Here is a 25,389-nt window from a genome sequence, read left to right as displayed (position 1 = left end):
TTTGTTTGTTTGGGTGGTTGTTCTTGGCATCTAGTTACAAAGGTATTGGTGGCCTATTTGCCCTCTTTTTCCCTTTCAATCCTTGTCAGCGATTGCCTTGCTTTGCCCCAGCCTTTGGGAGATAATAACTCGAAACCCTTGCTTCCCAAGAGCTGACTCTAGATGGCGCTAGACTCCACCTCTGCTCATGCTCACAGCCAGATGTGCTGCCCGAGGTCCAATGACACGCTTCCTCCCGTCCATCCCCTTAAGCCCAACCTGAGTCTCATTTTTCTCCTGTGGTCCACAACATTGAATATGGCAGCTGTGTGGCTTTGATGAAAGAAAGTGAGACGGCAAGAGAGGGACTGTTCTCTCCTGGAGGCTCTCTGAAGTTCGGGGATTCAGAACTCATCTTTCTTACAATGTAAAAATCTTGCCATGCGTGATAGACCCCTTCACATTGACAGAAACATTGGACCCTGGAATGTGGACATCAATTCCAACTCGGGGCCGCCCCAGGGGAGCCAGGGTCATTTTCTGTGGCTCTGTGGATAGCGTCACCCTGATCTTGTCCTGTCTTTTTATTTCCCCACCGGGCACACCGTTGCCCCACATCCCCAAGTTAAAGGCCGAAAGGTGAGTGAGAACCAATGTCTGTGAAGGCCCGGCTTACACATCTTCATGTAATCCTTCCATGTAGCCACGTGACTCTTGGCATCCCCCAGGGTCCAGATCCTGGCAGACCCAGTTCATGGCATCCTCACTGCTGGTCGCTATGGAGTTCACGGTGGGGCATCTATCATCCGTAGAGACGGTGGTGAAAGTGGTGAATTTCACTCTTTTCCTTTTTGAGGTAGGGGACGTTGGGGGCTCACTTTTCTCATCTTTCCCATCCATGAGTGTGGGTCCTGAAGATGTGAACAGCTGTCCATTGATGCTGTTTTGGGAGTTTGTGCTGAGGAGATACTTACTCTCTTCGAAATCCATGCCCCTGTCGATGGCAGTGATCTGCTCATCTTGGGAGGAAGACAAGTTGATGTGATTCTCCAACAATTCGGCCCGGTGGCTCAACCCAACCCAGTCATGGTAGTGACTCATACCTTCTTGTTCTTCGAAGGGAACCTGTTTGTGCCTGTACTTTAATGCAAAGGTCACACAGTTTATTAGGAAGACCAAAATGGCCAGGCAGAAGACACCCAAAAGGGCATACATCCCGATTTCCAAGTCGCTCAGCCCTTTGGAGGCCTGTGTGAGGTCATTCTCATCCATTTCCCCATAGCTTCTGGGCAGGTCCACCTGGGCTGGGAAGCTGGTGAGGTCAATGGAGATGGTCTGCAGATGGCTGTCATCATCCAAAAGGCTTTCCTGGCCGTGGGTCTTCTGGAAGGTGGACCTTTCCGTTGTGGAGCCCCTTCCTTCCCTGAGGCCCACGGAAGGGCTGCCGTAGTACCGTCCCTCTTGACTCCCCCATTCGTGTGAGGGTTTTTTGGGTCTTCTGTCACTGACGTTATTATCCAGGCGACCTCCTGCCCCCATGTGTCTGCTGTCACTGGTGTTGGGATTGGCATCACTTTGGCCAAATTTCACTTTGATGTTGGCTGTCCCCACAGCCAGCACACTCTTCCGCTTGGATTTCTGGCATGATTCACAAATAACCATTTCGACCTTCACCAGGGCACCCTGTCCTTCGGCTTCAGCAGTGATTATAGGCCACTTGAATTTGGGGTCTTGGTGGACAGAGACCACCTTCTCATCTAGTGATGTGGCCATCAGGGAGAAGTCTTTCGCATCGTAAATATCCAAGGGGGTGACAGAGCCATCACTGAATTGGACCCAGCAACTGATGGCTGCTTCCTGTTGAAGAAAAAAAGTAAGTTCATCAAAATGGGCCCCAAAGCTCACTGAACACAAAGTCTTAGTAAAAATAGACACTCTGTCACAAAGATAATACTGCAAGAACAAAGGGAAACCTTTTATCCAGTGTAGAAATAAGAGGCAAGAAACACTAAGGGTATGAAAGAAAATGAATTCTTGTAAAGATGTAGAAGCCAAAGAAAACTACAACAGCAAAATGACAATGATGAAACAGGACCAGGAATAACACTCCCCAATAAGATTTGCTTTCTTTCCTGAGGTGCTGAAAGAAAGATGGCTTCTTTCTGCGGTGCAAGATCTACTTCTGCATAGTAATCAACTACATTATCAAAGGAGATTTACCAGTTAGTGCGGTCATTTGCAAATGTTACACATTTAAATTAAAAATATTTATTACGTTATTTTTAAGTTGCTTTAATACCAAGTCTCCGTGCATTACTCACAACACAGGTTAAACTCCCTGACCTAGACAAGGGTGCCCCAGAGAGGCTGCAGGCTTTGGTTGTGTTGGTCCTGCTACATCAGCATCTAAGAATGGGTTTGTATTGGCTTATGGACAGTCTTGGCTTGGAGGTGAAGAGTAAAACCAACCAGCCAGAGAGAGGGTTAGGGCTAGGGTTAGGGGTGGGGTTGGGAAGGGTTAGGAAGCTTTCTGTTGGGAGAATCTTTGTCTTCCCTTCCACTCTCCAACCCAACCAGTTGGGGGAAATTGGGAGACCCAAATAGCCAGGGTCAAGACTTGTGTCCATCTCAATCCCTTGTCTTTTTACTTTGTTGCTTTAGACCAGCTTTCCTTGGGACTAGTCTGTCCAGGGAGATTGTAATAGACAAGATAACCTCTAAGCCTTCAGTTTCAGTGAAGATGTCATTGGCCTTGACAGCAAACTGGGAGGCCCATTGCTCCCTCCTCCCTCCTCCTAGCTCCCGGAGAAGCTGCTCTACCCCAAACCCAGAAGGATGCACAGCCCTAAGAGCCTTGTGTGCCTGTCCACCTGGCCACAGCTGATTGGACCCATGGGACGGCTGCTGTCAGAGCCATTCATCTCTGCAGCTCTGAGCCAGCCTGCATCTCTCCCTCCAATTTGAAATAAGCAAGATGGGAGGGGCTTCCCTGGTGGTGCAGTGGTTGAGAGTCCGCCTGCCGATGCAGGGGACACCGGTTCGAGCCCTGGTCCGGGAGGATTCCACATGCCACGGAGCAGCTAGGCCCATGGGCCACAGCTACTGAGCCTGCGCATCCAGAGCCTGTGCTCCGCAACGGGAGAGGCCGCGATAATGAGAGGCCCACGCACCGCGATGAAGAGTGGCCCCTGCTCGCTGCAACTAGAGAAAGCCCACGCACAGAAACGAAGACCCAACACAGCAAAAATAAATAAATAAATTAACACTAAGATGGGAGTGAAGCACTTAGTGGTGGGAAGATGAGTCGGAGCTCATATAAGACTGGAGAATGAAGCCCCACTTGGGAGCGACCCACGATGGAGGAGGTGTAAGCAAATGTCTGGGCACAGCATTTATTTAATGAGATAATGGACATGAGAGAGACTGTTGTTGACCCCCCAGTTTCCCCAAGTTCTTATAGCTGGGGTCTAAGAGGGTCCCACTATCCTTGTAATAAATCCTGTGTTATTTAAACTCGCTTGAGGGGATTTCTCTTTCTTGCAACCAAAGAGCCACTGACCACGATAGAAGTTAAGTTTTCCTGGTGGTATCTGGTCTTTGAACTGAGAAGGGAGCTTCTCACATATGACTGGTGGTCTCTGCTTCTCCTTCAGCACAGCCAGTAAATACTGACCTTGTTAGCCATCGGCTTGGGCTGGCTGCTAAGTGGAAAATGCCTCCATGACACATGGCAGAAGCCACTGGATGTGACCTTGGTTTACCTGGGCCTTCTGATTGGCTGTGAAATTGCAGCAGGAAATTCTAATGCACATTGGATTTCTTGAAACTGAAATGCCGGAGCCAGGTTGCAGGCAGGGACTAAGCTCCATCCAAAGCAAGCAAGCACGGAGCAAACCTCAGGGTCCCGTGCCTAGCTCTGCATGTCAGAAATGGATTAGCTCTGTGGCCTTATTCTAACTGTGTCTTATCGCCTCCTTAACTCCTAACTGGCAGTCACCTGATTTGATCGCCCCAGGAAGACAGGAAGAAGCCTCAGGTTATTTCTCCTTTGCTATCTGTAACTTGCATCCTGGCTGGCATCATGCCCTGAGAAAAGGGAGGTTTGTCTTTGGCAAGAATTCGTATCCGTTATTGAGATCATCCACTTTCAAGTGCTTTCTGATCCAAACCCCTGCACACAAAGACCCCAGTGAAAGGGCAAGGAATTAGCTAACACCTGGCAGGGGAGCCTTCAGTGATGGGTACGGGCTGGGAAAACGATAAGGCTCTGTGTGTCCAGGGGCAGGTCCAGCTTAGCCCACCTTCCTGCCCAAACATAGTCACAGCCTCAGCTGGTGCAAGAGGGGGCCCAGATGGTAATGTACCTGCCGAGGGGAGAGCTTCCAGGAAGTGCTCCTGACCAATAAGGAAAGCTGCCCGAAAACCCCCTATGTGGGCTGGAGGCCTTCTAGCATCCCCACAGGAGGACAGTCCTGTCTCATGGGGCGCACAGAATCAGTAGCCTGAGACCACCGTCCTTGGGCATTAAACAAGGCTCACCAAAGGCTCCATCCAGTTTCTTTCTAAGAAATAAAGTTTCTCCATCTCAGATGAGGGTGGAGATCACATGACATTTCCAATTGCCCTTCCAACAATCTTCTTTGTTTGGAAACCATCGTATCAACACACAAACATGCATCACACGATACACACCACAACATGTACACATACACAACGCACACTACACACAACACACATACATAACACAAACATACACATACGCACAGTACACACTCTATTAGAGCACACTGGTTTCCAGTAAAGAAAAAGAAGGCCGTGTCTGAGGTCACCACCGGCTCGTTACTTCTACTTTGAGCTAAATGACAAATGTGGAAGCATCTCCTCCAATCTCCTTCCGACCCCCAGACCCGTTACCCCATTTTTTTTGAGCAGGGACTTAGCGGAAGGCTGTGGACCCCTCCTTGGAGTCTGTTCCCGCCCTCGCTTTCACCCCACTGCTCGGGGAGGTCAGCGGGGTCCAGAGTCAGGACCGTCCGGGGGTGGAGAAGCAGCACGGGGGGCGCGATGGGGCGCGAGGAGCCTGCGGTCCAGCCTCTCCGGCTGCTGCTGCCTGTGATCCTTCACTCCTGGCGGCCGTGCTGTGTGGCGTCTCTGCCGGGGGGTCTAGGAAGCCTGAGGCTGAGCAGCTGCCCCTGCACGACGCCCTTCCAGACTGCGGAACACCCGATGTGCGAGCCCACGCTTTTGCGGGACCCCTCCTCCCCAATCAGTGATTCCACCACATGGGCAGCCTGATCTAACACGTGACCTCACCCCACTGCGCGACCTCACCTGACGTGTGACCTGCTCAGGGTGGAAGCCTACCCAGCGAACGACCCCACTGACGTGTGACCCAACCCCACCATGTGACCCCAAGAGACGTGGGATTCCCCCGCTGGTGTGGACCCCACCTGCTGTGTAACCACACCTGGTGTGTGACCGCATCTGATGTGTGACCTCACCTGGGTGTGACCTCACCTGGTGTGTGACCTCACCTGGGTGTGACCTCACCTGTGTGTGACCTCACTTGATGTGTGACCTCACCTGATGGGTGACCTCACCTGGTGTGGGCCCCACCTGTTGTGTAACTGCACCTGGTGTGTGACCTTACCTGATGAGTGACCTTACCTGGTATGTGGCCCCCCCCATGTGTAATGCACCCTGGATGTATGACCCCACCTGATGTGTGACCTTACCTGGTGTGTGACCCACCCCCCCATGTGTAACCCCCCCTGGATATATCACCCCACCTGGTGTGATCCACCTGGTGTGTGACCCCCCTGACATGTGACCCCTTCCCACAGTGCCCCATCCCCACCCCACACCTGTCTGGGCCTTTGCAGAAGTTCTTGAGCCACCGCGGTGGCGAAGATGGCTCTGTTGCTCCCAGGGCTGAGCTGCAGGGAGAGGGACAGCCCTGCCACCAGCTGGACCCCGAGGTCTGTGATCATCACCTTCTCGTCCAGCACGGTGATGGTCTTCTCGGCCAAGATGGCATCTGACAGAGGCGACAGGATCTGAAAGACAGAACCAACATAGGAAGGAAAAGCTCTCTGTGGTTCCAGAAATCCCCCCGATGGTGTAAACGATGCTCCGTGCAGGGGGTGGATAGGGACAGACAGAGCCAGAGGAGCTGGAAAGAGCAAAAACGGGTCTTTCCCACACATGCCTTCTTCTAAAAGGTACAGCTTGCTTGTGAAAATATAGCACATTTTTTAAGTAACAGCAAGATGGTGTCAAGGAGTGGATGGGGTAGGACCTGGCATGCCACCCATCGAATAAACTCCACTGCCTGCCATGCACTGCCCGCAGACCTTGAGCGGAGAATTAACATTTTCATTCATTTCAGCACTAACTTTACGATTCTTCTACAGCATGGATCATTTCTACTATTACTTAGTGCATATTTTGTTTAAAATTATTTTATGTAAATAATTTGTTTAAAAAAGCTTCATAGCGTCATAGAAAAATGGTTTCAATATGCTAGCTAAATATTTCTATATTTCTCTCTTCTACACATGATCACCAATGACCAGTTACACTCAAAGAAGAGACGGTCGGTCCATGTACCACCTAAAGCATCCTGTGTGTCACCGGGAGCTCGCACTCCACACTTTGGGGAACACTGAGCAGTGACATTTTGGAATATCAGCTTCCGTCATCTGATAAACTCAGCTGCAAGTCCTACCCTTGACGCCGATGTCCCAAAGTCTCATTTGTCTCTGGACATCTGTGATGTCCTGGGGAATGAAGCTTCCGTTCAATTTAGACCCTGAAGAGGAAATCCTGCTTTGGAAGGTTGTCTGTGGAAGCACCTTTGCTCTCCCCGCCCCTCATCCAAGTTACAAAGTGCTGACTTAGACTCCCCTCTGTGAATCCTTAACCTTCTGGGTGAAACAGGTTTCATTCTCCCTTCCCCAGCTTTTTTGATGTATTTCTCTTTTCAAGTTGTTGCTGATATTTATGAAGATATATCTCAAGATAGTTTTCCCTGGATTCATTAAATTCCTTTATCAAAGCCCCATATTTCTATTCAAATACCTTCTTCAGTTTCTAAATCTGGTTAGGACAATTTGAATGGCCCTGGGTATGAAACATGAGTCCCCAGAAGAAAGTGGCCAAATGAATTTATAACTCAGGAGGACTCCATGGGCATAAATAAGAGGGAAAAACGAAGATTCTCAGGAGCAGATGCCCCACTAGGACAATTTTCATGTTTCATGCATGGGAAGCTGGCCCATTCACACTCACTGATTTTCACAGAAATACCTGATTTCTGAACAGTGTTTTATTGCATCTTTGTATTTAAATGATCATTTTGAGTGGTTAGTGTCAAGTTGTCGTCTTGGTTCCAGTTTCCAGATATCAGCATCACTTTAGCCCATGGACCAACTTTAATTTAGATCTTTCAAGCAAAACTCAACTGTGAAGATTACAAGTGCTCGTCTATGGGGCAGATATGTTTTGTTTGACATCATAATACTTCAAAATGGGATGAATGTCCATCCTTAAAAAAACAGATGATTTCGTATGAAAGATAGATTTCTAGCTATTCTGGAAAAGTTGCAGCATCTCTCCACACTGAGCTCCCATTTCCTCTTGGCACCTTTTGGAGATGAGTAGCAGCCTCCCTTTGCCACACTCCTCACCACTCCCTATTGTCCTTCTAACACTTAGGGTTCAAATCAGTCATCCTCTTTCACCTGATGCCCTGGCTGCTTTCCCCACAGAGAGTACCTTCACAGCTTTTAGAGAGCATTGGAGCATGTGACTCCTGAGTCCCAGTTCAAAGTAATTTACTTTCCCCCTTGAATAAAATGATCTATTTTATTTTTATTTTTTTCCAGTGGCTAAAGTATTTTACTAAATTAAGCACGTCATTTGCAAATGGTTTCGTATGAAAATTTAAAAGCAAAGTTATAAAACATTTTTAATAAAACAGTACAGAGTTAACAACAAAATTACATTTTCTTGATTGTACAAATAAAAACATTTTTTTTTTCTGATAGACTGTCTGAAAATTTTATAATGTATTCTCCAACTGACAGCTGCAATATTCTATTTTAATGAGACGTCTCAGGGTTAGTTTAATCATTTGATAATAATGGGTTCAAAAATGATCTCTCTTAAATATCAGCCCATTTTCCAGAATGTTTTAAATCTTCTACAATCCAATATAGTTTCACTTTTAACTGCTTTAGAAACTTCACTGTTTGGCTAATAGGATGATCACCTCTTCTGTAAATGGGGCAGTCACTGAGGAATAATATTTGCTCTCAGACAGGAGGTAAGTGACTCTCAAGTGACCTCCCAGAACCGTGTCTTGTGAAAGTGTTTGTTTCAAAGCTCCCATGTTGCATACTGGTTCACCCCATCCATTCCTAGCAGTAGGTGCTTACAAGACCAGTGGAATCATAATAACTCTGTTGCTTCCTTCAGTACATTTCTGAAATGCTCCAGGTTTCATCATGTGGCAGCTGGGACCTGGTGGAGACAGCTGAGCATCATGGCGGGATGGGAAGCTTTTCGGTGACCATGGTCAGTGAGGTGGAGTGACCAAGTGAGAAGCTGCTGGCCACACCCATGATTCTGATGAGCTTAGCCCACCCCAAGAACTTTTTAAAAAATATTTTTCAATGACAAAAATTTTATTTTATATTGGGATATGGTTGATTTACAAGGTTGTGTTAGTTTCAGGTGTATAAGAATGTGATTCAGCTATACATGTACATGTATCTGTTCTTTTTCAGATTCTTTGCCCATATAGGTTATTACAGAGTATTGAGCAGAGTTCCCTGTGCTATACAGTAGCTCCTTGTTGGTAGTGTGTATATGCTAATTTCAATCTCCTAATTTATCCCTCCCCAGACCTTTCCCCTCTAGCAGCCATAAGTTTGTTTTCTATGTCTGTGAGGCTGTTTCTGTTTTGTAACAGTTCATTTGTATCATTTTTTAAGATTCTACATATAAGATTTATCATATGATATTTGTCTTTCTCTGTCTGGCTTACTTCACTTAGTATGATCATCTCTAGGTCCATCCATGTTGCTGCAAAGTATTTCATTCTTTTTTATGCCTGAGTAGTATTCCATTGTGTCTATATACCACATCTTCTTCATCCATTCATCCATTGATGGACATTCAGGTTGATTCCATGTCTCAGCTGTTGTAAATGGTGCTGCAGTGAACATTGGGGTGCATGTTTCTTTTTGAATTCGAGTTTTTGTCTTTTCCAGATATACGCCCAAGAGTCGGATTGCTGGATCATATAGTAGCTTTATTTTTAGAGATTTTGTCCCAAGATAGTAACATCCACCATGTCTTAGAGACAAACAATGTCTTGGAGTTTCAAACATGACCCATCCTGAGAAGCCAGTCCATCATTATACCTCTTCTGTTGTTTATTTGACAGCTTCTTTCAGTCTATTCACTCTGAAAATGGATACTGTGAAATAGAGCTACCATATGATCCAGAGATACCACGCCTGGGCATACATCTAAACAAAACTCTAATTCGATACATGCACCCCAATGTTCAGAGCAGCACTATTTACAATGGCCAAGACATGGAAGCAACCTGAATGTCCATCTACAGATGAATGTATAAAGAGGATGTGGTACAGATATACAGTGGAAGATTACTCAGCCATAAAAAAAAGAACGAAATAATGCTATTTGCAACAACAGAAATGGACCTAGATATTATCACACTAAGTAAAGTAAGCCAGACAGAGAAAGATAAATATCATATGATACCACTTATATGTGGAATCTAAGAAAATGATAAAGTGCACTTATTTACAAAACAGAAATAGGCCCACGGACATAGAAAACAAACTTACGGTTACCAAAAGGGAAAGGGGGGGAAATAAATTAGGAGTTTGGGACTAACATATACACGCCACTATATATAAAATCGATAAGCGACAAGGACCTACTGTATAGCACAGGGAACTATATTCAATATCTTGTAATAACCTATAATGGAAAAGAATAGGCAAATGAATAGATTTATACATATGTACAGCTGCATCACTTTTCTGTACACCTGAAACTAACACAACATTGTACATCGACTCTACTTCAATAAAAAAATAAAAAAGATATTGCTCTAAGTGACAACAAACAGCCAAGTTCTTGTCTGGGTAGAGACGTGACAGGAATACAGAGAGTCCTTGCGTTGGGGGTTTCTTACCTGAATGGTGGTCATCCCGAGCTCCTGGCCAATCAGGACTTGTCCCCCATGCAGCCTGGCAATCCGGGGATCCTCCACCTGCATGAAGTCATTTACCAGCTCTGTGATGTCCACCTGCCAATCTGAGCCCAACAGGTGGGCCAGTTGCCCCCCGGGCTCAGCCACTTCGGCCACAAACTGAGTCAAGACCCGCACCATGGCGTGCTGGTACTGGAGAGTGCAGCCCCGGCCTTTCTTCTCATCTTCGTCCTCTTCCTCGCTGTCCCGAGCTGGCCTGTCAAGGGGTCAGTTCGATTGAACAGATGCTGATTTGTTGGGTCAACGGTTGGGGGCTGGGGGTGAAGCATGGCAGGGGCTGCAGAGGTGAGTGGGCATGAACCCTGCCTTCGGGGAGTTCACAGCCTGGTGGGGGTGGGGCTCAGACAAATGTGCAGGGGCGATGCTCAGAATATCTGAGCACTGCTGTGGCCTGAGCACTGACCAGTCAGAATGGGCTGGTGTGGTCGGCAGAGTTCTAAGATGTCCCCCATGAGCCCCATCTCCTGGTATTCACTTTGTGAAATTCCCTTCCCTTTGGGTGTGGGCTGGACCTAGTAAAAGTTTCTTCCAATGAAAGATTACAGCGGGACTTCCCTGGCGGTCCAGTGGTTAAGACTCCGTGCTTCCGATGCAGGGGGCACGGGTTCAATCCCTAGTCGGGGAACTAAGATCTCACATGCCACGCAGTGTGGCCAAAAAAAAAAAAAAAAAAATTACAGCAAAAGTTATAGGATGTCACCTGCAAGATTAGGTTTTAAGAAACTATGACTTCTGTCTTGTTCAGCCCTCTTTCCTTGGTTCTTCTCTCTTGCCTGCCCTGATGAAGTCAGCTGCCATGCTGTGTGCGGCCCTATGGAGACATCTTACAGCTGGAAACAGCATCCTCTGGCCAACAGCCAATGAGGAGCTAAGACCTCCCAACAACCACATGAGCTTGGATGTAGGTCCTATCCCACCAGAGCCTTGTGATGAGACTACAGCTCCAGCTGACAACTGGACTGTAGCTTGCGAGAGATCCAGCTAAGCCTTGCCTGGATTCCTGATCCAGAGGAACTGTGAGATAACAGGTTTTTCTTTTAAGCCACCTGGTTTTGGGGTAAACCACTAAATTATGTAGCAATAGATAATTAATACAGTAAGGCTCTGGATGGCCAGTATAGCCCTACAAACCAGTACACAAGGGAAGCGAGTGTTTAACTCAAGGTAAGGTATTTTGTGATAATCAATGTAGAAAGGACCAGGCAGGAGGCAGATGTTAGTTGCTCCCTCAACGTCTGATGCCTTATGGGCTGTCAGTCCTCCCAGCACCCTCACGGTCTCCATCAGAAGAGCTGCTCACTCCTCAAAGTGGTTCTCTTGCCGTATCTGAGCTGGACAGTTGTGACAGCATCTGGACTGTTCACGATCACACTGGGCCAGTCCTTGGGTGAGTCTTTCCCTGCAGCCACTTGCCCTCAGTAGCGTCAGTAATCATGCTGAACGCCATTCTCCCAACTCAACCTCAGAAACCCCTGTGGTTAAGGAAAGGGTCATTGCTGAAACCATCTTCCAACGGCACACAGGACCCAAGCCTTCATTCCTGAAGCCCTGCCCTCTCCCAGGTGCCGTAAGAACTCCAAGGGGTGGACTTCCAAGGGAAGGAACATAAAAGCTGCCTCTCACCTAAGCACCAGTTCACTCCTCCCTGCTGAGTACCCAGACTCCAGGAATATTTCCTTGTCTACTTCTTCACATGCTCACTTTTGACTTTCTACAAGTCCCTTGTATACGATTCCTTAAGCATGGGTTTCTCCAAGGTGACCAAGTCTCTGAACAAAACTCTCTTTGTACCTGATGCCTGTTTATTTGCCTGATGTGGGGGGTGCAGACTTATCAGTCCATCTAATGCCATCAGAGTAATGCACCAGGCACACAGGTGACAAGCTTTGGACTTCATCTCCCCAAGGGAAAGTGATCTCAGTGTTTCTGGGCTGGAGGGACAAAGAGACTGCCCAGGTCAGGCAGCATCTGCTCAGACAGCTCTCTAGTGGACCTCTGTTGCTTGGGGCCTCCAAGAATCAATTCTTCCCTACGCCTGGTATTGATCTCTTGGTTCAGGCAGGGTTGACCTCTTTCCCTAGCTCCTCTGGCCCCAGCCACGGGAATGTGGCTGCAGCCTAGCTGGCCAATCAGTGTATTCTGTCTCTTCCCCCTCCCCTCCTCCTCTCCCTCCCCTCCCTTCCTCCTCCCTCTCCCCTCCCCATCCTCCTCATCCTCCTCGTCCTCCTCGTCCTCCTCGTCCTCCTTGTCCTCCTCCTCGGCTACAGTGATTGGATCAGGAATGGACATATAACCCAAGTGAGGATAACACTTAACTCCAGGGTTCTTGCATGAGTTATTGGGCAAAAGAGGATGTACTCTCTGCACAGTCGCAGAGAAGTTAGAGTGAAGGTCTGGAACCTCATGAGAAAAGCCTGATGGATGATGAAGCCAACACAAAGCAAGCAGGAGCCAAGAGGTGGGGAGAGAACCAGTCCTTAAGGTACCAATGAACCCCTGGAACCAGACATGCCCGAAATCCGCTACCCTGTAAACTTCCATCTCCAGCCTAAGCGCACTTGACTTGGGTTTCTGCTGTGGCGCCTGACCTGCACACCCACCTCTTGTTGGAGACAATGGGGACTCTCCAGCCCTTGATCTGGTTGAGCTCGGTGTCTGAGACCTCGATCTGCAGGGGTAGACGGGGCACCCACACCATCATCTCCAGAGGACTGGTCAGGTGCTGGTACGTGAAGTTCACCACCACGTTCACCTTGCCCTTCATCTCCTTCCCATTGACAAAGACGTAGTCACATCTGTCAGAAACCTGGGCAGAGGGGAGAGAAGGGTGGGGGACGTATGAGCTTTTACCACCTCCCAAAGGAAGAGCAAGAGAAAGCGGAGGAGAAAGCAGTGTCGTAACTCTTTTGGGGTCACAATCACGAGGAGTTGGTCCTAACGTGGACACTGGATTTTGCTTTCCGAGACAGCAGAGGAAGTGATGGCAGAGGCCGCGGGGCCCCACCCACCTCCCCCGGGAGCTCTTCGGCTGGTTGGGCACACCCACCCCTACCTGCTGCAGGCGCTTTGCTGACAATTTGTGCTGCACCTCCTCTGACAGACTGCCCTTAGGTGCTGGAGCCGAACCTGCAGAATTACCTGGGTGTTCTGTACCACTCAGCCCACGTGTTTGCCTGATGATGACTCCCTGGTTTGCCTTAAGGAGGGATGAGCCGTGTGTATAGTTCATGACCTGGAGCTCCTCTGGGGATCAGCCGAGGCTCGATTCCATCTGAAACCACCCCGGCTCAGCTTCTCCCCTTTCTGCATCCGGCCTCCCTCACCCCCACACGGATGTCTCCAGAGAACATCCTCAGTAAGTCATGTGCAGACAAGCTCCCATCTTAGCTGTGTGGGCAGATTCCCAGATATATTCCTCATGGGTCCTGGGAGCCTCTCAGTGGGATTCTCCCCACCTGCCCACCGTGGTAACTAGCTCAGTAATTCACTTCCCGTCTCTTCCATTTAGGTGTCCTGTCCTGCCCCCCACTCCCGCCTCCACGTCCTGGAATCAGTCCCCAGATACACCTGCCGCCCTCCAGTCCGTGGCTCAGGCTCTGCTTTCCAGAGAATCCAGACACGTTAATCCAGGCCCGTGTTAGCTCATTTCATCCTCAGAACAACCCCAAGACGAGCATTCCCATTAGTCCCATATTCCAGATGAGGAAGCTGAGAGTTAAAGGAGCTTGACTGTGGTCCCACGATTCGGCCCTGGGGTCTGGGTGTGGAATCCACGTTCTCCACTTGTGCTGGTCCACCAGACTGCTCCCCTCTGCCCACGTTTGACAGAAAAGCCAAGTTCAAAGAAAAGACCTTGTCCCGTTGTCTTTGTCTCCCAGCTCTCCAGGGGAGCTCGTGCTCATCCTAAGCAAGACTTGGGGCAAAGCTTTGGGGTCGTGTGGTAGCACAGATGATGGCCCCCAAAGATACCAGGTCCTGATCCTCGGAACTGGTACGTTACCTTATTTGGCAAAAAGGACTTTGCGGGTGTGATTAAGTTAAGGATCTGGAGATGAGCAGGTTACCCTAGATTATCCAGGTGGACCCTAAATGTAATCCGAGTGTCTTTATAGGAGAGTGGCAGAGGGACATTCGACCACCGTGACAGAGGAAGGACGTGTCACCAAAGCAAGATGCTACACGGCCGGCTTTGAGGATGCAGGACAGGGCCAAGGAATCCAAGGAAGGCGTCTCTAGAAGCTGGAAGAGGCTGGGAATCATTCTCTCCTAGAGCCTCTGGGGAGAGTGCGGCCCTGCTGATACCTTGTGAAGCTGATGAAGGACTTCTGGCCCCCAGAACTGTGAGAGAATACACGTGTGTGGTTTTCAAGTCACTTTTTTTTTTTTTTTTGGCCACACTGCACAGCTTGTGGGATCTTAGTTCCCTGACCAGGGATCGAACCCGTGCCCCCTGCGGTGGAAGCGCAGAGTCCTAACCACTGGACCACCAGGGAAGTCCCTAATGTGTGTGGTTTTAAGCCACCAGGCTTGTGGTCCTTCGTCCCAACAGGAGATGGCCACAGAGAGGGAGAGGAGGATGGGCAGAGGCCACAAGGGCTCCTTCCCTGCTCTGGGGCTTGGCTGGTTGAGCTTGGAGGGAGGATGGGCAGGAGCAAAGCCCCTGGTTTATTGAGCACGTAATACGTGCCCGGCCGAGCAGCTGAACGCATCCCAGGTGTGGCCCCAGTTAGTGGTCACGAGAACCCAGGACGTGGGTGCCGTTACTGTCAGTTCACGGGAGGTCAACCTGAGGTCCAAGACATTAGGTACCATTTCCCAAGGATGCACAGCTGGGAAGTGGAAAAGACCAGACTCAACCCAAGTCTGCCCCCAGCTGCCCCGCCTCCGGCACGGGCATCCCTCTTGCCCAGATGCTCTCTCGCAGTCTGTTGTTTTTTATTTTTATTTTTTGTTTTGTTTCTTTGTTTCTTTGTTTTTTGCGTGTGATACGCGGGCCTCTCACTGTTGTGGCCTCTCCCGTTGCGGAGCACAGGCTCCGGACGCACAGGCTCAGTGGCCATGGCTCACGGGCCCAGCCGCTCCGCGGCATGTGGGATCCTCCCGGACCAGGGCACGAACCTGTGTTCCCTGCATCGGCAGGCGGACTCTCAACCACTGTGCCACCAGGGAAGCCCGCAGTCTGTTGTTTTTTAAAGGATGCAGGCCTTCCCTGCAGCACTTAGAGGGGTGTGAAGGAAAGCAAAGCAGAAATCACTAGGTTGTTCAAACACCTTAGAAAGGATTGCTAATGACGGCACCTTTGATCCTCCTGGTGAGGGAACAAGGGCACAGCACACACATGGGGGCACCGGGAGGCGGGGCATCCAGGGGCTGGTCAGTGACTCGGAGGGAAGCATGGGCCCGGGTCCACTTATGAGCTGGAGCTGGTGATCCTCCTATAGCGGAAGTACTTAAATCTGATGAAAGGCAGAACGGAACCAGCCCACGTGGCTCTACTGTAACTTGTGTCCTGGCCACGGCCCTTTCTTCTTCAGGGCTGGCAAGTCTTGAATCTTAGGCTTTCTCTTTTTACGCCTTTCAAGTCTGAATCAGGCTGAATTGCCATAGATAAGCCAACAGAGAGAGAGAGAAAGAGAGAGAGAGAGAAAGAGAGAGAGAGAGGAAATACAGACAAGACTTGGTTTCAGATTTCCTGGGCCCTCTTGCCAAACCAGGGGTTCTAAGAAAAGACACATGGAGATCATGGTGGGTAAAAGCCCGCCCCCTAAATCCCCCTGTGGATGAGAGATGCAGATGCCTGGTGTGCTGGGCATAGCCATGAGTATAAAATAAAGTCTTCATGTTTTTTTGTTTTGATTTTAAAACTCTGTGTTTTTTCCTTGAGGAAATAAGAAAAAGTTGGGGCTAGACATGGGTAACAGGGATGAGGAAGGTACGCAGAAGGAAAGCAGGGCTTGACGTCCAGGCAGTTACTCTTAGCAGACATGCGTGGAGGCGACTGATGCCCGGGACTTGGAAGGGCAGTGCTGGGTCGGAGGGGCGGAGCGCTGAGGTAGAGATTGTGTGTGTGTGTGTGTGTGTGTGTGTTTACATCAAGTAATAAGAACAGCACCCACATTTGATGGGAGGTTTGTAAATCTCTGCCCCAGGCCCCTCTGGTTTTCCGTGCCCGGCCCCTGTCCACGCTCTGCATGTGGAAGCATCACTAAAACTGTTTGCCAACCACACCTGGTTCTTCCTTGGTGGCATGGTGGGACTGTCCTTCTGGCTCACCTGTTTCACTTACCTGTCGATGATGAGCTGTGAGTGGAACCGACACGGGTCAACTCCTGTGGGAACATTTTAATTTCCCATGAGAGACCTTCCAGAGGTCCCCGTCCCTCCAGCCTGGGGCCCGGTGGGGGAGGACGTGGTGACTGCCCCTCCAGCCTGGGCTCCGAGAGTCTGTGACAGGGACAGCCCCCCACAAAGCCACAAGGGACAGGCGGCATGGGTGGCAGGTACACCTCTTGTTTGAAGTCACTGATATTTCAGACTAATTGTTACATCACATTGATGGAGCTTATTCTGACCACTGCAACATGCCTGGGCATAATCTGATTAATAAAAATAATCTATTTTAATAAAAAGAGAACGACAAGTCTGTTCTCTAGGTCTGTGAGTCTGTTTCTGTTTCGTAGATAAGTTCATGCATGCCATATTTTAGATTCCACCTATAAGTGATATCATGATGTTTGTCTTTCTCTGTCCGACTTAAGTACGATCATCTCTAAGTCCACCCATGTTGCTGCAAATGGCGTTGTTTCATACTTCAATAAAATAAATTTTAAAAAAATAGAACGCACCAAATTAACAGATGGAGTAGGCTAGGGCTGGGTGGATAAGATCTATGAAGACAGATAAGATAATCAGATGGTGGCTGAGAGGATCCTAATTCTTGCAAACTCGAAACAAGCCAAGAATGTAATTGGGGTCTGCGCCAGGGGCCAGAGGTCTTTGTCTTAAACAGGCTACTCATGCCTCATCCCTGAATGCCAGGGTATGGGACCTCCCCGCCTCAGGCTAATGACTTTCTCGTGATTAAAACTGCACGCAAACGAAGTAAGTAAAAGTCAGGGAGGAGACACATGGGGCCTTTCAGGCTGCACCCTGGAGGAGGGTGTGTGTGAAGCTGCAGAAGAATTTGAGTAGAATATAAAGACTAAGGGCTCCTGGCGGAAAGGCTTTGCAGGTAAGGAAGTGGGGTTTACTCAGCCTGTGTGCTGGGGAGTTTGGGGGCATGACACCTGCCTGGGGGGGATGGATGCTCGTGAAAAAAGCGTGGCTGTGAGTCTGTGGTACCGCTGGGACCTGTTTGTTGTCGTCCTTGCATGGACGGGACTCCAGCCTAGGAGGCATCAGAGATCTTTCATTTTTGGTAACGCTTGTGACTCAGCCCGGATGCTGCAAGTTATGGCTGCTACTGCCTTGCTGGCTCTCCTGGTCTCTTGTTGCTTCCAAAAATGTTCAAGTCTGTCCAGAGGAAGCAGCAAAGGAAGAGAAGGAGGAGGGGGAGGGGGAGAAGGAGGGAGGGATGGGGAGAGACTTGGAAGGGCTTCCTCTGACTTCCCTGGCCTCGCTGGAGATGCCTGGTGGTGGTGAGGTCTTCCCACCCCTGCTCATCCCTGGGGCAGTCTGTGGCCAAACACTGGCTGTATGAGCACATCTTAGGACAACCTCTGCAGCACCTCTCAAACTCCAGAGCCCGCCTCGGGGAGCAGGGTCTCCTGAACCCCATCTGTGGAAGGCTGAATAATGGCTCCCAAAGATTTCAGGTCCTGATCCCTGGAACCTGTAAATGTCACCTTCTATGGAAAAAGGGTCTTTGTGGATGTAACTAAATGCAAGTTTGTGAGATGAGAGCATCCTGGATTACGGGACCCAAATGCAATTCCAGTGTCCATAGCCGGGAGAGGCAGAGGAGGATGGACACAGATGAACAGCCACCTACGTGGAGAGAAACAGATGAGGCAGACGCTGGAGTGCCGTGGCCACAAGCCAACGAATGCCGGCGGCTACAAGCAGCTGGAGCAGCTTCTCCTCTGAAGCCCCCAGAGGGAGCATGACTGCAGCCTCCTGGCCTCCGGACTGTGAGAGAAGGCATTTCCGTGGTTTTAAGGCCCCGAGTCTGTGGTCGTTTGTGGCAGTGGCCACGGGAATCTAACACACCATCCTGGCCCACCTCTTCCCCTGTCCTGTCCTGCCCTCTCATCCCTCACCCCCTTACTTCCTGGGGGTCTTTCCTCCATGAGTCTCATACACATGGTGCCTGAGCTCCAGGGCACCTGACCTAAGACTTGTTGACCTTCAGTTGGGAAGACACCAGCCTGGCGCCCCCAAGGGCAGACCTAGCCCCCGACTGCATCGTTGATGTCTGCCCAGGACAGACCAGCTGAGAAGTGTTCTTGCAAGAGCCAATGGGGCAGAACTGGTCCTTCCTGCCCGACATCCATCTTTCTCTCCATCTACCTCAACGTTCCATTTGACTGTTAAACATTACAAACTCCCCCTGGGAGCTGAGCCAGAGAAACGGGATGGTCTAGGTGAGCTGACAAGACCTGTTCATTCCTTCTTGTTTAAATACAAGTGACTGTACATGTCCAATCATTCATGGCAGTTAAGTTAAAATGAGGCCGTTCAGGTGAGAAGAGATTAGGACACACGGAGAGACGTCAGGGGGGCTCACATGCCCTTCCATTTCAGGGGGCACAGGTTCGATCCCTGGTGGGGGAACTGTAAGACCTTACATGCTGAGCAGATAGGCCAACAAAGAAAAATTAAAAAAGACCTGAGACATCTTGTCCCCAAATTCCAGCTCAGCATCTGTTTCTGCAGAACTCACCCATCTTAGCTCAGGCTGCTATTAAAAAATGACCAGACGGGGTGGCTTAGAAACATCAGACATTTATTTCTGACATTTCTGGGGGCTGGAAGGACAAGATGATGGCTCCATCAGATTTAGTACCCGCTACCTGCTGCATAGACGGATGTCTTCTCTTTGTCCTCACAGGGTGGAAGGAGTGAGGGAGCTCTCTGGGTCTCTTTTATAAGGGCACTAATCCCAAAGCAAGGGCTGCATCCTCCTCACCTAATCACCTCTCAAAGGACCCACCTCCTGCCACCATCACATTGGGCACCAGGTTTCAACATATGGATTCCGGGGGGACACAGACCCCTCAGTCTATAGCACCAGCTATGACACGAGCTTCTTAGTATGTCCTTTCCTCTAGGCAGCACTCGATTTGTCTTGTGTTAGTGGAGAATGGTTCATGTCAGCAGGTTCCTCACCTTGAATGGTCATGGACCAAGGTCATGATTCCGATGGCTGAGTTTCCATTAACAGGGTGCTATGCAAGACGAGGACTGATTACATTTCACTGTTATTTGAACCATGTGGAATATTGCCAATGAAGAATAAAATCTAAAAAATGCAGACCTCCAAGATCTTCTGCAGCCCTACGATAGTGGATTGAATCCTCCCAGATTCCTGTCTACCCAGCACCTCAGATCGTGACCTTACTTGGAAATAGGGTCTTTGCACATGGAATTAGTTAAGATGCAGTCAGACTCGATTAGGGTGGATTCTAAATCCAATGAGAGTGTCCCTGTAAGAGACAGAAAAGGACACACAGAGACTGAGGGAAGAAGGCCAGTGATGACAGAGGCAGAGGTTGGAAGGATGCGGCCACAGCCAGAGGATGCCTGGAACCCCCAGTAGCTGGAAGAGGCAGGAAGCCTCCCCCGCTAGAGCCTCCAGAAAGAGCGCGGCCCTGCCCATGCCTTGATTTTGGAATTCAGGCCTCCAGAACTGCAAGAGAATGAATGGAGTGACCCAGTTTGTGGCAATTTGTTACGGCAGCTCCAGAAAACGAGCGGACCTCCTAGGCGAGACCTCCCAATTAAGCCCGTGAATCTCCATTTTGACGGATGCACGACTGATTCTCACTTACACTGACAGTTCAGAGCTACTGACAGGAGGCCGTCCCGCGCCCAGAGAAGGGGTAGTTCTATTACCCGCTCATTCCACAAAGAACGGGCTGATCTGAGTAGCTTCTTACAAAGATGAAATCCACCCGTCTGTTCTGAAAGGCTCTGGCTTTGACTTCATCTTCTAAGGTGAATGAGAACTGATCATGAAGCCCCGTGTCCCTCTCAATCCTTCAACAAAACCCAGCTTTCCTGGCTGCTTTGCACCGTAGGATTCTCTGCTTAACATCCAGCAATGCTGGACAGCAATCCTTACGAGGCTAACATAAATGCCATCTAAAACATGCATCGCAAATGCAGCCTGATGATGCCTGTGTCCACTCAGCGTTACCTACTTAACATGTTTATTCACCACCGCCGTAAGTGACGTTACTGGTGGTACAGGGGTCCTGGATCAGCAGTTCAGGGGGTGCCCCTGCAGCCCCTTTTGTTTGGTGGAGGTGGTGGGGTGGCAGTGCCATGGCTGGAAATGACTGCTACATTTCTGACATCCCTTCCTCCCTCCCTCCCTCCCCCTTTCTCCCTCCATGCATCCGTCCCTCCCCCCTCTCTCCCTCACTCCATCCATCCATCCATCCATCCATCCATCCAACCATCCATCCATCCATCCAACCATCCATCCATCCATCCATCCTTCCTTCTTTTCCTCCCTCCTTCCTTTCTTCCTTCCTTCCTTCCTCCCTTTGTTATTTAAATAATCTTATTATGACTTATTTTCTGTTTAACTTTTTTATTACCTACAAATAGGTGTACACATCATGACTGTTCTTCTCAATGACATTTCACAGCTAACAAACTCGTAACCTGAACCCAGTTCAAGGGCCAGAGCGCCGTGGTTCACAATGGAAGCCCCTCATGCCCTTCCAGTCCTAACCCCGCCCCCGACCTGAGTGAGGGCTAACCTCTTTCCTGATATCTTTGCTTAGTCTTCCCTGTTTTAAGCCTTTGGTACAAATGGAATCACATCCCCTGTACTTGTGTTTGTGAGACTGATTTATGTGGTTCATTCCTTCTCATTGTGTGAATACACCACAGTTTGTGTATCCATTCTCTTATCTGTGGACATTTGGGGGTTTCCAGTTTTTGGCTATGACACATAGTGCTGCCAGGGACCATCATACACATGTCTTTGGGTGAACAGACATAGGCTTTTCTGTGGGTACATACGTGAGTCACAGAGTTTACATGCGCCCCACTTTTATTTGTACAAAAGTGCACAGAGCATTCTTTAAAGATACAAACTTATCATATTACAACCACATGACTCTCTGGACACTATTCTAAAAATTCATCCAAGGTTCTCCACTGCTTTAGGGTGATACAGTAGATTCTTCACATGAGCCGCCAGGTCTGACATGGTCTGGCTCCTGCTGGGTTCCTCGGTCTCGTGCAACACAACTCTCCTCCTTGACCCTGCATTTCACTGCCTTTCAGTTCCCTGGAGTTGGAAAGAGGGGACAGTCTCCTTAATCAAGACTCTAGGATATCATGGAATCCATAGACGAGTGGTTGGGTCTTGGACATCTAGAAGGGTGAGGATGGTGAGGAAAATCGGGCTCACCCACACCTGGGCATCATGGAACTCAACAGAATTGGCTGGAAATCACTTACTAAAGAGAGGTGAGGCCAGAACACATTCCTTTTCTATTAACAAGTAACACTCAGACTGTATGAAAGAGAAAACACGTATGCAAGCATAGTAGAGACATATTTCAGATGGGAAGTAGAAAAGGGAGTCAGGAATAGTGAGTCTGCTACATGGACACCAGGAGTCTGCAGGCACCCTGGCCATCAGGAAGGCTGAGCACTGCCCCCAGGCTGGTGGAAGCCCGCACCCAGGACAGCCACATCGCAAGCACCAAGGTGGCACATGATGTTACCTGGATGAGTTCCTGCTACTTCCTGGCAGGACTGGCTGCAGGCTTTGGGGCAGGGGGCCCAGCAGATGGCAGGTGAGGGCAGCCACACCTCCCCTTGGCTGGACACGCTCTTTTTGAGGGCATGGAGGAGGGTGTAAGCAAACCATCTGAGGGTGCCCCGTTTCCCTTCCCAAACAGAACAAAAGAAGCAGGGTAGCAACCTTACACAGAAACATCCGGCACAGATTTCTTCGGCTTTTGACTGAATTTTGCAGTGAAAATGCTTCTCCAGGCCACCTGCAGAGAAGTGCGCCCTCCCTGCCTCTTGGCAGGCACCACGTGGAGCTCCTGTCTCCAGCGAGGTCTCCCACAGGGAGTCCCTTCTCCAGTGAGACCCCAGATGTGTCCTCACCCACAGAGCCTTCCTCTGGCGCACCCAGGGCAGGCGAGGGCAGGAGAGGTTGGATCAGTTAGGAGATCTGACGGGTCATGCTAAGCCCGAGGGCTTGGCACAGAGATGGAGATAACATGCTGTCGCTTCTCACTTAAAAAATGATGCAAATGAACTAATTTACAAAACAGAAACAGATGCACAGACATAGAAAACAAACATGGTTACCAAATGGAAAAGGGGTGAGAAAGGGATAAATGAGCAGTTTGGGGTTAGCAGATACTCACTACTATATATAAAACAGATAACCAACAAGGACCTGCCATATGGCACAGGGTACTATACTCAGTACCTTGTAATAACCTGTAATGGAGAAGAATCTGAAAAGGAATATATACACACACACACACACACACACACACACACACACATATATGGCTGAGTCACTTTGCTGTACACCTGAAACAAGCACAACATTGTACATCAACTACACTTCAATCAAAAATAAAATGATAAAAAATCTTCTTGGGTAAAGGAGCAGCTAACCAACCCTTGTCATTTCTTAGCAAGAAAGGCACAAGAATACTGCAAATCTGAATTTACATGACTGATGGAGAATGATAGTAATAACGGCTAACGTTTAGACAAGCCACAGCCCGGGAGAAAATATCTGCATGCATCTGATGAGGACTGGCATCCAAAATATACAAAGGATTCTTAAAACTTAACAATAAGAAAAAATAAAATAAAATGGGTGAAAGATCTAAACAGATACCTCACCCAAGAAGGTACACAGATGGCAAATAAGCACATGCAAAGATGCTCCATATGCCATCAGGGAACTGCGAATTAAAACAACAATGAGATACCACCACACACCCATTAGAATGACTAAAATCCAGAACATGAGCACCACTAAATGCTGGCGAGGATGCAGAAAAGGGATACTCTCCTTCATTGCTGGTGGGAATACAAAATGGTACAGAGCCACCCTGGAAGACAGTCTGGCAGTGTCTTACAAAGCTGAGCATATTCTCACAATATGATCCGGCAATTGTGCTCCTTGGTATTTACCCAAATGAGCTGAAAAACATATGTCTACATGAAATGTTTTTAGCAGTTTTATTCATAATTGCCCAAACTTGGAAGCAACCAGGATGTCCTTCAGCAGGTGAATGGATGAATAAACTGTGGTCCATCCAGACAAAGGAGTATTCAGTGCTCAAAAGAAATGAGCTATCAAGCCAGGCAAAGACGTGGAGGAACCTTAAAAGCATGTTGCCAAGTGAAAGAAGCCGATCTGAAAAGACTACACACTGTATGATTCCAACTCTATGACATTCTGGGAAAGACAAAACTCTGGAGACAGGAAAACGATCAGGGGCTAGGAAGGAGGGAGGGGTGGATGAACAGGCAGAGCACAGAGGATTTTTAGGGCAGTGAAGCTATTCTGTATGATATTGCGATGGTGGATACATATCATTATGCTTTGGTCAAAAATCATAGAAGGCACAACATAGAAGTTTCACCAAGAGTGAACTCAAGAAAATGAAATAATGCCATTTGCAGTAACATGGATGGACCTAGAGATGATCATACGAAGTGAAGTAAGTCGGAAAGAGAAAGACAAATACCATATGATATCACTTATATGTGGAATCTAAAATATGGCACAAATGAACTTAGTGATGAAAGAGAAAGAGACTCACAGACATAGAAAACAAACTTATGGTTACCAAAGGGGAAAAGGGATAGGAGAGGAATAAATCAGGAGTTTGGGGTTAACAGATACACACCACTATATATAAAATAGATAAACAATAAGGACCTACTCTATAGCACAGGAAACTATATTCAATATCCTGTAATAAACCACAATGGAAAAGAATCTGAAAAAACATGTATACGTATGTATAACTGAATCACTTTGCTGTACACCAGAAACAAACAGAACGCTGTAAATCAACTATACTTCACTAAAAAGGAATGGAGACTATGAGCTTTAGTTATTAATAAAATATCAAAACTGGTTCAGAAAGCCCCCCTAGTGTTTATTATAGTACTTGCTATACTCCAGACACTGTTCTAAGTGCTTTCTGTGTTTTATTTAATCCTTATAATAACTCAGTGAGGTAAGTATTGTTATCATGACTATGTTTTTGAGAGAGGAAACCAAGGCATCACATGGCCCAGGTCACAGCTGTCAGGAATCTAAGCATCCTGGCTCCTGGGGCTGCACTTTCAGGCTCTCGCCTATACTGAGCCTTGGACTCCAACCCAGAACACACCAGTCAGCTCTGAAATGACAGTCTGACCTCAGACTGCATGGCCATGCAAAGAAATACTTCTGTCAGTAAGTACAGGTGAGCTTCCCTGGTGGTACAGTGGTTGAGAGTCCATCTGCGGATGCAGGGGACATGGGTTTGTGCCCCGGTCTGGGAAGATCCCACATTCCGCGGAGCGGCTGGGCCCGTGAGCCATGGCCACTAAGCCTGCGCGTCCAGAGCCTGTGCTCTGCAGCAGGAGAGGCCACAACAGTGAGAGGCCCGCGTACCGCAAAAAAGAAGAAAAAAAAAAAAAGTACAGGTTTCCTCTCAATGATTTTTTAAAATTTATAAAGCTTTGCCATATGTTGTAAACATTTTAGATTGGCTTTTCAAGTCTGAACACCTCATTGGAGATTTTCTTCTCAACTGTTAATTATTTTTCAGTATAAGAATTGGAAGTTGATACAGGCTCATGGTTTGAAGTCAAACAGAACAGGAAGAAGCATGTGCAGTGACATGTCAGCCTCTCCCCCTCCCAGCCTGAGCTCTCCCAGC

The 25,389-nt window shown here is 48.6% G+C and overlaps 1 protein-coding gene and 1 non-coding gene across 2 annotated transcripts in view; both read right to left on the bottom strand.

Annotated features, from left to right (window-relative positions):
- Nucleotides 1–651: 651 nt before the first annotated feature.
- TMEM132D (transmembrane protein 132D) overlaps nucleotides 652–25,389 on the bottom strand; it is a 632,768-nt gene continuing 608,030 nt past the window's right edge. The window contains exons 6-9 of the mRNA XM_060119302.1: nucleotides 12,892–13,097; nucleotides 10,214–10,487; nucleotides 5,844–6,035; nucleotides 652–1,836 (exon numbers count right to left, since the gene is read on the bottom strand). Of these exons, the coding sequence (XP_059975285.1) occupies nucleotides 652–1,836; nucleotides 5,844–6,035; nucleotides 10,214–10,487; nucleotides 12,892–13,097 (1,857 nt within the window). The remainder of the gene's footprint in view (nucleotides 1,837–5,843; nucleotides 6,036–10,213; nucleotides 10,488–12,891; nucleotides 13,098–25,389) is intronic.
- TRNAG-UCC (transfer RNA glycine (anticodon UCC)) lies at nucleotides 14,712–14,784 on the bottom strand. The gene has a single exon. It is a non-coding gene; the product is annotated as a tRNA-Gly (tRNA).

Source organism: Mesoplodon densirostris, chromosome 15 (assembly GCF_025265405.1).
Source record: "Mesoplodon densirostris isolate mMesDen1 chromosome 15, mMesDen1 primary haplotype, whole genome shotgun sequence".
Taxonomy (NCBI): domain Eukaryota; kingdom Metazoa; phylum Chordata; class Mammalia; order Artiodactyla; family Ziphiidae; genus Mesoplodon; species Mesoplodon densirostris.
Note: the sequence above shows the minus strand (reverse complement) of the source record. Positions and strands in the feature narration are given on the sequence as shown.